The sequence below is a fragment of the Chenopodium quinoa genome, unplaced genomic scaffold (assembly GCF_001683475.1).
Source record: "Chenopodium quinoa cultivar QQ74 unplaced genomic scaffold, ASM168347v1, whole genome shotgun sequence".
NCBI lineage: Eukaryota > Viridiplantae > Streptophyta > Magnoliopsida > Caryophyllales > Amaranthaceae > Chenopodium > Chenopodium quinoa.
In genome coordinates, this window is record NW_018742418.1 from 9775895 (window position 1) to 9789570 (window position 13676).

Below are 13676 nucleotides of genomic sequence, written 5' to 3' on the forward strand. Positions count from 1 at the left end.
AAATAATAATAATAATAATATATACAATAAAAGATATGGAAAATATGTGAATCACAAATATATATATTTTTATTAGGAAAGTGAATCACAATCAAATTATTTGATGAATATATATAAAGTATATTTACAATAAAACGTAAATAAAATAAAAAAAACAGTTTTGGAGGGAAAATATAGCACTAGGAAGTGATACGTGTCATTCTTGGTGTCTGTTTTAGTATTATGTTATTGATTCAAATTTTCAGAAAATAAATCTGAAATTTGGATGAAAAGTTAGATGACCCACCCAAAAAAAAAAAATTTCCTTCTCAACCAATAGGGAGCTTGGTGTAAAAGATTCCTTGTAGACCAAGTGTACGCCTAGCATCTCCCCTGTTTTTCTTCTCTTTGATATTTAATACAATTAATATTTCATTGTATGATTTTTGAAACAATTAATAAAAACTTAAGTTTGATTTTGGTATAAAGAGAGCAAAAGTAAATTAATGTAGACGAAATTTAATTTCATGATTGGATATAGGCTTTAACCAAGAAAGGTAGTTGGTATCCCCAAACTATAACTGTAATTGTTCTTATAACATTTTATTTCATATAAAGGTACATTGGACATCCCAAACACAAAGCAAAGACTTTATCGTTACATATAAGGAGATTAAAGGTTTATTTACCAAACCCTTTTTATATCCCCATAAACCAAACTTATTTATACACAGCTTTAGACAAACAACAATAAGAGAAACATAACAACTAATTAGGCTTGCAAGCAACAACACATTTGTGGAGATTTTATTGATTAGGCTGCCACATGCTCATTCACTATGGAAGCCTCCACCTTTGGCAAGTCACAGGCACCAACATTATCATTGTGCAATAAATTATGGCCGCTACAACCACTGCCGCAACCACCACTGCCGCCGCAGCCTCCACTCTTGACCACACCACCATATCCGCCAAAACCTTTACAACCACCACCACAGCCGCTTCCGCAACCACCACCATTCTGAACCATGTTTCCGCATCCACTGCCACATCCACCACTCTGGACCATGTTTCCACAACCACTGCCACATTCGCTGCCACATCCACCACTCTTGACCATGTTTCCACATCCGCTGCCACATCCACTACCACATCTACCACTCTGGACCATATTTCCGCAACCACTGCCACATCCACTGCCACAGCCACCACTCTGGACCATATTTCCGCAACCACTACCACATCCACTGCCACACCCACCACTCTGGACCATGTTTCCGCATCCACTGCCACAGCCACTCCCACAACCTCCACTTTGAGAATTTCCTTGTATCCCTATGTCACCACAAGCCTCCTCCACTTTGGCCTCTATTACATTTTCAGCATTACCAGGAGAAGTGATTACTTGGATCACTTGGTTTAATATGTTTTCCTTAGAACCTACTTTGGCAGTGAAACCACCCTTTCTTTTCAGTATATCAGATAGAATGAAGGCTAAAGTGATGCCAGTTAGTATCATCCATTCATCCTTGACCTGTTCGCGACAAGAAGGGAAGTAAGCAATATGAGACAAGGGAAATATGAATACAAGATAAAGTCCTCGATCATATAGGATACCTTGAAGGTTCCATTTTTAAAATCAATCAGTGCTGTCGCCCTTCCGTAAGGATACTTTGCGGAGAATTCAACGGCAGTCATAAAATCATGTTCACTACTCTGTTTTTTGCAGTGTTTGGGCTCAAAGTCCAGCCTTCTTCCAGCAAAAAGTTTCATCTATGCAAAAGTTCAATTCACAGGATATTTATTTACTGAAAATTGGTCACGGGATTTGTAAAAGGAGCTAGGAAAGCTGATAAAAGTTTAGTCCTAATTATTTAGACAACAAATTCAAGCAAGATAGCAGAAGTATTACCATCTTATGACCAACAAGCTCAAAGAGATGACCATCATTTCCAGAAGTATTGTGAAGCTTAAAGGAGCCATGGGTCCCCTTAATTAACCACCCATTTCCCTGAAACTCTGCCAAGCTATGTGTTTCACCAGAGCCTGTGATGTAGTGTACCTCCTTTAGCAACCCAGGGGTACTTCTTGTCATGTCCTTGCTCGATTCCCTGAGAAACGATAACGTCATAAATGGTGAAAGAGTAAGATATTGCAGATATCCATCACTAATTCTTAAGTGGTAGTCTAGTAGATGCGAAACCAAGAGAAACAGCTGGTGTAGAATTAGAATGACCATAAATAAATTGATAAATACACAAACTAAAGATTTAAGGTTTATGTCCTAAGAAAATATATATCCACAAGAAGAAATCCACTTTTGAGACACTACAAAGGGCTACCATTGAAGTTATGCTCTGGTATAAAAGAAGACAGGAAGGTAGCAAGGAAGACCTCTGCAGATGCCTAAGTAGAGGGCTTGAACATGGTATCTGATGGTCACCATGAGAAGCCAACCATTGAACACAGTCAACTTTGGTTTTATTATTCTTTTGAACATGTAGACCGACTTTCACAGGCAAGTAGGAAACTAAACACAAAAGCTCCAAAGTTGATTTTAAAAATGTACCGAATTATATCCATACCTCATTTGAAGATTAAGAACATCATTTCCATCATCATCAGTAATACAGGTACGGCTTTTAGCATGTTTAATCTTCCCTATCTTGGGAAGTGGGAAATAACAAGAACTTTTAAGGAAAGGTTGAGGCCACAACAGATGAAAAACTTGTACTGCTGATGTCGGAAGAGTACATGAAAGAGAAACATGCAGAAGGATAGGCTTAGAAGCTAAGATACCAGGTAGAGGAACAACAGGGAGCCATTTATTTACAGTAAGTTGTGATCCGGAAGCCACACATTCTTGCAGTGAGAGGGAGCAAGAACCAAATGGTTTGAATGATTTAGGTAATGGTATGTATGAAGGCGAATGGCATTCAAGCTCAAAGAGAAACTCTCCAGTAGGCTCACACTGGAAATAAGCAACCTGTTTTTCTCCAGACTCGGATAAAATGCTCAAAGTTCTCTTGGCGCTAAAAAGATTATCAGGTTGTTTCTTACGGAAGGAGACATGGATGTTTCCTTTGTGAGCCTCAGGCAAATTCTTTATTTCTACAAATTCCAAAAGAACCTGAAAATGAAAAATAAAAGTAAAAGAAATCATGACTTACTGGGGTATATAACAGCAAATATATTAAAATTTCAAAAGCCAAGAAGTTTACAGGCTTTTTTAGCTTCACTACAGAATCGACTAAAACACTACACTAGTACACTCAAATTTCATCAATACAATCATGAAAACATTTGACTTGGTTTTATAGGTACACTTGCATTAAAAAAACCTTCAAAGAATGTAAGGAGCAAACAGTCCGCATTGAATGCCAAGCCAAACACTAAACAAAAGTTTCATTAGCAACTATTACCATCTAAAATATTTAGCAATAAAACAATATAAATCCGCCTCAATATGAAACAACTTTCTATGATTCAGTGCTCATCCTCATTGAAGTTGTAAAACACACTGCAACATATAATAGTCAAACATCACAAGGGGTATAGTGCCACAGTAAATAAGCTTGTTCATCTAGAATAAAAACCCATGTGTTCAACCTTACAGATGTGTAAAGATTAAAGAAAACAGATAAAAGGGAGGAGACAATTAGATAGAACTATCATCAAGATAAAGTGTCAGAAATACCTCTATAGCTTTCATTTCTGGAAATTGAATGAAATTATCGCATATGTCGGGTGCATGTAACTTCTTGGCCTCGTAAGTGAATGGGATAGGAAGTTGTGTAACAGGAGTTGGAGTAGCTCCTCTATACATTGCCCCCGCTTTCCAATACCTTAAGCCAAATGTGTCTTCCCACTGCTTGGTAGTATCAGAAAATCCAGTGTCTAGTTTCTTCCCTTTTGTTCTGTCAGAGTCAGTGTCATCATGCTCTAACACCTTGCCCATTAACTTAAGGAGGTCGTTACAGTAAGAAACAGGATTTAATTGGTGTGTATGCCAGATAAGGTCAACATCATAAGTAGGAACACAAAAACGTTTTATGTTGTTTTTCCTGTTAGTCCTGATAAGATGCAAAAACCCTTTATATCTGGCCACCGCTTCCTGAAGAAAGAGATCATCAGACATATGTGGCCTCGCAACCTGCCAACAAAGGAACATACAGGTAACATTAGTAATAAACTAATAACACTCATAATTAATGAACATTTAAGAAACAAGTTAACAGCAGAATTTATAAAGCATCCTTAGCTTTTTGATCCTCAGGAAAAGGAAAAACATACAAGAACAGGACAAGCAACTAAAGCATTGCGTTTCATTGAACTGGTACGAAGGTAAAACCCTTAGCAATATTTTAATGCGATTTATAACTTTAACTCATAAACAGGAAAGTGAAGGAAGAATTAAGAGGGACACAGGTTGGTTCAGCATTATTCTCACCGTGTGAGTGTGAAGTAAGGGCTCAATTATCATTCAGATTGATTAAAATGAAAGCCTAAAAACCTCCAATTTTTTTCATCACTACAAATGAGATCTTTCTAAACGAAAAAACACGCAATAAACAGAACTGAACATAGTTGGACCTCATGTCATGTTTATCCTCATTAACATCACTGTAGCATTAATGCATTATTAATTGTCAAACATTAGGAGCTTCCATTACCTGAAAAGAGAAAGGGACCTGTCTTTTAGCAGCAGAAACCAGGTCATAACTAGTAAATTTTTCATTCTGAACATTCTTTTGCAAGCTATCTCCTGGAAAAGATCTGTTACAGTCAAGCTCATATGACTCTTCAGGATACATTTTGTTCCATAACTCCTCAGTTCTGCTTTTTGATATTCCTTGAACAGATGAGATGATGTTACGGTTGCCAAGGATTCTTCCAAACCGCTCCTCGCAGTCTGACTTATATCTTACCTGTTTCATGGAAACATAATATATAATTCACCATCCTTTAAAAACAAGAAAAGGGATTTAGAGATTATTAATGTCCAGAACCCTACTGGATTGAGCCTATGGCAATGCCATATCCATTCACAGTCAAAAGGGACAACTAACGGGTCTTCTGATACGGCATTCTCTGAATGTTTGGCCAGCAAGGGAAGCCAAAAGGCGTTGTACCTGAGAGAGGCGTATTGCATTGATTAACTGAGTACAGCCTATAAAAATGTCAAATAGAAAAAAGCCACAGGTAACCATCATCACGAATCCAAGGAAAGGTCACCAAACATTCACATCAGCATCTAAGATAACCTATAACCTATCTGCACTCACCCTTCAAGTAAAATACATTTGATATATCAAAGTCAAATCCGAAAAATTGCAATTACATAACTATTTACAAGAGTTTTTTCGATTATTTCCGTAAGGTGCAACCTCCCCCACCCCCACCCCCACTCCCCCTACCCTTACTGTTGGGGACGGAGCAACATAAAGACACAATATCGGGAAGAATAATAAAATACGGAGCAACAAGAAAACAACACACAAGATTTTTACGTGGAAAACCCCTCCTCTATAAGGGGAAAAACCACGGTCCGGATCTCCACCGACGAAACAACTTTACTAGCAATAATTTCGTGAGTACAATGACCAACACTACAATTACAATATTAGATAAAATGTATTCTTAGGATAGTCTACACTAGTAACCTCAACATGGTACTTACACTAATCCAAAAATAACCCTCACACTAATACTGTGTTTACCTCTCCGTCCTTCACAACTATAGCTATATATCTCCTTCTCTATGAGATTATTGCTGTTCTACTGCTTTCGCTAGTAAGCTTCTTCTTGCATCTTCGACTCACGCTGGCACATATTATATATATATCCAAGATGGAGCTTCTCCATCAAGTTTCCCACCTAGCATTACTGCCTTCTCACGTACAACAAGCACTAAGTTTTGTCTAACACTTGGGCTGTATGGTTGAACTTCTTGGAATGGGTTGGAATGGATTTAGAATCCATTCCATGGTTTTATTTGTTTGGTTGGGCTATTTAAGTATGAAATCTCATACCTGGAGATTCTAATTCCACCCCATTTCATTGGAATCTCATACCCATCTTCCCCCTAAGGATTCATAATCCATACTACCACTCAAGTATGAGAATCCATTCCATGGTTAAACCAAACAATTTTAGATTGGTATAGGATATAGAATTCATACCACCTAAATATGAGAGTCCATACCAATCCATTCCAGCTTAGTGAACCAAACGACCCCTAAGTAAATGTGTCTTCCTCTAGTAGACAAAATAGTGACAAAGTCTTCTTGCATTTAAGACTCTGACACTTTGGACTTTTGTGTCCATACACCCAAGTCCCAATTGTCACCTATCTTCTTCATTCATTTCCTCTTTTTTTCTATTCTTTTTTTTTTTTTTCTTTTGCTACAATAATTATTATTACTACTACTACTAATAATACTACCTAACTAATTGGGATTTGGGGAGATTAACCCAACACCTACCATACAGAAATGAGGTGAAATGAGGGAGTAATCAGCATGATCTCACTTTCTTTACAACCAAACAAGCACCAATGTACTAGAATAACCAGATTCACATCATAGATTACTGAGAAATCATTAAGTTGTTCTATTTGAAGGATATACTAAAGGATAAACTAATGATGAACAAGAACATTGTATTACTATGATAACCATCATTGTGTCCTCGTGCTTCTTAAGTAAGGTATAAGGTGTAGATTTACCAATATTTTATCCTCATATCAAGAACTAAAAAGACACATCACAAAAACAATAAAAAATGTGCATACTAGCATTTAGCATAGGAGCACAAGTTCTCAGCTTTATAAATTTTTAAGACTTAGAACCCTGACAGTAAGCAACATATATACCACTCCTTCCGTCTAGATTTAATCGTTAAGGTCATGATGCAATTCAAATCAATAATATGACAACCAAACGCGACTGCTTGAAAGAAAAAAGCACCAGAATTGAATCGAAAAATGTCCAAAAGAAAAAAATAAATCAGAAGTAGACACCAAAATTATACCTATAGATAGCCCATTCCATAGCAGGACTTTCATACAAATATCGATTCCGATCAACAGCAGCAAGAAATTCCAGCTGTTTTTTAGCAGCCTCAAGAAGATCAACACTCACAGCAATATTCTGTGCTTTTGCCCACTCTATCTCTTGCTCTTTCTCCATATTTTGACCTATCAAAATAATCGCAATTCATTCAGAGAACATGCACAACTGAGATAAACTTAACGATTGTACACAGAAAAATGGAGAAATTTATCCAATATTCACAGCAGCACCTAAGTCTAATTTCGCAAAAGAATGGGGTCGACTACTTGAACCAAAAATTTATCGAGGTCACACCGATCCTCTTCCTAAATTAATTTCTTTATACTACAACAATTATCTGACATTATTGATGAAAATCAAAGAACCCCTTTGATTATTGACCAAATTTTAAACCGGTCCACTCATCAACATTTCAGTATAAATAATCTTTTCCTAATGACTAAATTCTTGATTGTTCAATACATTTATTCATTCGGAATAAATGGAAGAAATTTAAAAAGTCGCGATCACTATTCAATATTATCTAATCCAATTATGATCATATAATATAAAAACTCGAATCACTATCTATTTATTTATGTAATTTTGATTAGGAAAGAAAACAAGAGAAAACAAATAAACTGAATTATCCTAGAAAGATCAAATTCGATACAACCTGAATTCAGTCCCAGAAATCATCTCAAAAGTAACTTCAAAAACACATATTCAAAGTCAACAATCATGAAAATAAGATCGTCAAAATATCCAAATAAAATCAAATATATATTTCAATTTCAATTTAATAAAGGAAGCTTACAACTAGATAAAATTTTCTCTTCAATGATGCGGGCGATCTTTATCTAAACTCAGTTGCTGAATTTTCAGATTTTTTTTAATACTAGCAATCTTTTTTTTTTTTTTTTTTTTTTTTTTTTTTTTTTGTTTATGTCTGAAAGTTGATTTTTTTCTGAGGCGAACGAAGCTGATTTATATAGTAGGGGTACTGAGAAACGTACAGAAGTAATAGGAGTACAAATGTACAATGCGATTTGATCGTATTCCCAATTTTGTCTTTGTGTGCATTTGGGTGTTTTATCCGACCCATAACCCGGTTTAAATTAATGGACTTCTCTCTCCGTTTAAATTAATTGACACATTAACTATAGCATTATTATCGTTTTAAATAAATTTTTTGTAAAAAAAATCTAAAAACAGAGGAAATAGCTTTTTCTATCGTCATGAAAGTGAATGTGTATAGGCCGAGGGATAAGAGTTTCTTCAAGTTAACGATTTTGCGGGTTTTGAGTATTTTTTTTTTGGAGGTTTTTGAGTAGATTCATGCTCATTATATTCATTTTTGGTTATGGAAAAATATGTGTTAGTCCAAATGAGTCACTAGCAACATTTATCGTGGCCATGGCGTAATTGCAACCTATACATTTCATGTTTCTTCTTTAAGGAAATTATGTCGCTAATGGATTCACAATGTATACTACACATGAAATTAGCGTCTTATCTTCATGTATCGTACTACAAATCATAAAATTTTCTTCCAATAAAATTAAATATTCTTGTTAAAGCATTTTTTTTTTTTTAGGGAAACTGTTAAGCGAAATTAGAATAAGATAAACATCCATATTAAAACAAAACTGAAATAGGACAAATATCCCTTTCCCAATGCGACACGATTCATGCAGTGGAATCCTAAGTCATTATTCAGCAATAGAAAAGGAAATTATACCTTTCAATACTCCTTTTATTTTTTTCTCTTTTATTTTTATTTTTTTTCCACAAAGTATTCTATGGTTCTTGAAAGTATTATTCCTTAACAATTTATCTTGTTTGAACTTATTTGCCTTTAATTTATATGGATAATTCGTATATTTTTTTTTAATCTTTTACAAAGTACTTATATTATTTTATCTACTTTCCTCGTCATTCGTTTCGTTCCGAGCAATGTCCTTTTAGGATAGCAATCACGGAGTATCTTAATTAGTATCATGTGCAAGTAATGCGGAGTATGTGACTATAGACTGTAAGAGGGCATTTGGTTCGGAGAATAAAAAAGGAGTGGAAATAAAACAAATAAGAGGGGAGAAATGATTCATTTAACTATTACTTTTTCATTTGTTTGGTTTAAATATGAAAAGGGTATTATTTGTTAAGAGGAGAGTAAGGGTATTTGTTACCCTAAGTTTTTGAGAGGTAATAAATGAGAGATAACCATTACCCTTAGATAATGGTAATTGTTATCATGCCTTCTAACTAAACATATGGTAACGGCATCGATTAAATCGAATCCGTTTCCAATCCAAAAAATACACTAATCAAATGTCAGCATAGATGAAAAAAAGTATACTTAATTACTTATGTAGTAAACTACATACAAGAAGATAATCCCTCTATTTTTTTTATAAGCTAGAGTCAAATTTGCATATTTGTCGAGACACAACTTTGACCATCACTATTTTTAATGAGAGATAAGTAAAAGTTATGAAAAAAATAATTTATAAAAGTAGACATTATGACAAATTCAACAACATATTATATGATCATATTTATATATTATATATTAGTAAAAAAATTAAGTCAATAATGACATATAAATAGTAGAAAATCTCAACTCTAACTTATAAAAAAAGAAAATGGAGAGAGTAATAATAATAGTGGGTAGTATATTGGTGTCAAAAACTCAAGATACATGAACTTATGGATTGAAGTTCACAATTAACTTTGTACTCCGTATATATGTTCACCATACATACGATATACATGCAACTACAAATATCTGTCTTTATTTGTAGGAATATACATCAGCATGCACATGTATATGACAATGACATACGGAGTAGATCATAAAAATTGTATACTACGTATGTTACATGAGCGTATATGTTGTAATTAGCTTGCGAAGGCAATTGTTATCTTGCTCCAAAATTAAGTACAACGGTCCAGTGTACTGGTCATCAAAGGAAAGTAGTACTAGTTGTACTACCATACTTTGAAATGACTCATTTTTCACGACTATAAAGACAGTACCTATTTTATTTCCTTTTTTTTTTTTGGAAATTCTCATAAATACCACTTTAGAATTAACCTTTTCCATTGATATACTCATAATTTTTTTTTCACCGGTACAATTATGGTTCAGTCTTTTTCCCAATCATGACTAACACTGCTAATAACTAGAAAATTAAATTGTTATCTTTTACACCAATTTATCTCAAATTGTTAACTTTTACACCAATTTGTTGTTGGGTATAATTTTTATACCAATTTATCATTAAGGTGCTAACTTTTATAACAATGTGTTACTAAGGTGATATTTTATACCAATGTGGTCAATTAGCCAAATTTATGTTTCCAATTTTGAAAATAAGGAAGAACAAGTGACAAAAGTAGACTACTTACCTACTTTCATTCCAAAGAAGGATCGCTAACAACTCCATGTATATTACTACCTCCGTTTTTTTTGTTGATACGTTTTTTTTTGTTTCGTGCTTTATCATGGTTCGAAAATGCGGCCGAAACGTCGCGTATCGCCCGTTTTGTAGCGGATTTGAAGATTACCGAACCGAGATTTACCGGTACGGCACGCTGTTTTTTTGAAAACCCACAATTTTGGCCGCATTGGCCGTTTTGAACAGAATTTCGGCCGCATCGGCCGTTTAGAACAGAATTTCAGCTGGTTCGAACGATTTCAAACAAAAAACTCTCAAATTTTAAGCTCTTACCTCTTTTCCCGGCGATGGCTATCGACTACTCCATAAAAGTCGACCCTTTTTCAGTTCAAAAGTGAAAGTCTTTCTTTTTGTTTTTTTTTTTAAATAATGAGTCAGAGTGTGTGACAACTAGAAGTCTTATCTTTTGTTATTCTTTAGAAGGTGAACCTGACCCCATCAGCACTTGAGCATACTCTTGACTCTTCCTTTTTTAATTTTTTCCCCACGTGACCCCAGAGTTTTTCCCACTTTTAATTTCTAGCACATACGAGTAGAAATATAGAATAGGAATTTAATTTTAAAATTAATCTAAAAGAGTTACAGTAGTAATAGTAACAAAAAGTTCTAAGTTACTGAAAGTACTCCATAGTAATAATAATACTATGGAGAAAATAAGCATATAAAATTTATGAAAAATTCATCATAAAACATATAAAACTAAAATATGAAATTTATGCGTGACAACTGCGATGCAATCCGCAATTAACGCATCAATTCCGTTATCGAAATATCGCGACCGCTTCCGCTATCACAACTGAAATTGCCTTTTCGAACCATGTGCTTTATACGTAATAAAAAATATAGTCGTGTGAGATCTTGTTGGATTCGTCACAATATATATTTTCAAAATATCAACTTTTCATAATTTTTACTTATCGATAATTAAAGATACTAATGGTTGAATTTGTGCATTGACAAACGTGACTAAAGAAACGTGTCAACTAAAAAAAAATGGAGGAAGTATATGATTTGGGTACATTTACATTTGAAAGACACTAATAGTCTATTACTGTGTTTGTTCTTAATGTGTCATTGTTAAAACCCTATTTGATTTGAGGACAAATCTTTTCTAAATTATTTTATGGTGGGCAGATACTGATGATATGAGAATATGAATTGAGCTTTCACTACTAGAAAACAAGCAAATTTCGACGGAAAAATTCCGTCGAAAACAACCCATTTTACGTCGGAAAACATGTCTCCGACGGAATTCCGACAAAACGATCATCGGAAACGCTTTTGTAGGAAAATCGACCTTTTTAGATTTAGAAAGAGGGGAAGGAAGAGGAGAGAAGAAAGAGGCGAGAAAGAGAGAAGATGAAAGGAAAGAGAAGAGAAGAGAGAAGGAGAACAGAGGATGAGAGAGAAGGGGAAAGAGAGAGAAGGAGAAAGGGGGAAAGAGAAAGAGATGGGGGGGGGTGACTGTCTTTTAGGGTTTTTATTTATTTTTCTTTTTTTTAAATATGTTCTAACGGAATTTCCGACGAAATAAAAATCTGTCGGAAACAGTAATTTCCGACGGATTTTTTCGTCAGAAAGTACATTACGTCGGAAATTTCCGACAGAATTGTTGAATTCGTCTGAAATATCTGACGGAAAAAAATTCGTCGAAAAATTCGGATTTTCCGGTGGAATATCGTGATCGTCAGAACCAACCCGTCGGAATTAAGTTGTTTTCTTGTAGTGTTTTGTGCTTAAGCCTAAGTGAGAGGGTTCTTATAAGAGATTAGTGTATTAACCTGAAAATCTTTTCAAAAAAGGGATTAGTGATGATATGAAAATATGAATTAAGCTTTTGTGCTTAAGCCTATATTATAAGTAAGAGAATTCTTATAAGAGGCTAGTTACCGTTAAATTCACCCTTAAAAGTCGATGCCTTTTAAATTTTTATCCACTTTGTACCCAACTACATCTAAGAATTTGATTTACGCTTTCCAACTTATCCTTTCACAAACCCATATATTTATTGGGAAATTCTCAACGGTGACCCTCAACTTTTGCTACGCACCAATGGTCACCTCCCTTTTTTTTTATTATAAAAAATGACCTTAGTTAAAAATTTCATCTCACTCATAACCTTATTTCATTAAATATTAACTATGGTTAGATTTCTATTTAAAAAAAAAAAGAAAAAAAAAAATTAACCCCAACCACCAAAAACCAACCACCATTTGCCAGCCACAATCTCCCTTCCGGCGACACTACCCAGGTTCCATCGATCACCACTGTCATTATCCAGACTGTCCCGACCGCCGGTGACACTGCGCCAACTCCACCTCGACCACCGTTAAGCCCGATTCTCACCCGAACCGACCCTAACCTCATAACTCTCTCTCCTCTGAACTTTGATTCTCGCCGCTTCGTTGTGAGGTTTCGATTCTGGGCGGGGATTGGAGAAGGCGGAAGATAAAGAGAGAAAGGGTGGAGGAGAAGGCAGAGAAGAAAGAGAGAGCAGGAGGATCGGTGGTCGCCTTGGTCGGTTCTAGGTAATTTGGTGATCTGGGGTGGTCGATGTTTGGCTTCGGCGGTCTGGGGGTGGTCGGGATTCTAAGTACGGCGATCTATAGTGGTCGGGGTAGTCGGGGTTCAAAGTTCAGCGATCTAGGGTGGTTGTTGTTTGGGTTCAGCGATCTAGGAGTGGTCGGGGTTCTAAGTTCGGCAATCTGGGGTGGTTATGATTTGGGTTAGGCGATCTGGGAGTGGTTGAGGTGGTCTCGCCGGAAAGGGAGATGGTGGCTGGGCAGGTAGGGGTGGCCGGTTTTTGGTGGTTGGGTGAATTATTCGACGACTGACGGTGGTTGTCTCTTGGGAAGCGGTTGTTGGTTGGTTGCGGGCTGCTAAGCGAGGGAGTTGTTGCGCTGGGGTTGTGCGGTGATGGGTTGAAGGTGGAGGTAGGGAGATGGTGGCTCCGTGAGGGTGGAGGTGGTGTTGGCTATATCTGGTGGGGATGAGGGTGAAGGTGGTGGTTGGGTTGGTGGTTTTTTTTTTTAGTGTTTTTTTTTTTTTTTTTTTTCCAAAGTTAACCATAGTTATTTTTTTATAAATAAATAACACTCATTAATGTTATATGTGAAATTAATTTCTTAATTAGGATCATTTTGTATAATAAAAAAAAAGGGAGGTAACCATTAATGCGTAGCAG

General features: G+C 35.6%; 1 protein-coding gene across 1 annotated transcript; it reads right to left on the reverse strand.

Moving 5' to 3' along the window:
- Positions 1-522: 522 nt before the first annotated feature.
- LOC110713463 (glycine-rich domain-containing protein 1-like) lies at positions 523-8008 on the reverse strand. The gene is made up of 9 exons (XM_021891910.1): positions 7849-8008; positions 7012-7177; positions 4994-5111; positions 4653-4907; positions 3677-4132; positions 2565-3109; positions 1892-2090; positions 1597-1752; positions 523-1513 (listed from the first exon to the last, which is right to left on the reverse strand). Exons 2-9 carry the CDS (start codon positions 7167-7169, stop codon positions 794-796), a joined length of 2607 nt encoding a protein of 868 aa, XP_021747602.1. The 5' UTR covers positions 7170-7177; positions 7849-8008; the 3' UTR covers positions 523-793.
- Between the last annotated feature and the right edge of the window lie 5668 nt (positions 8009-13676).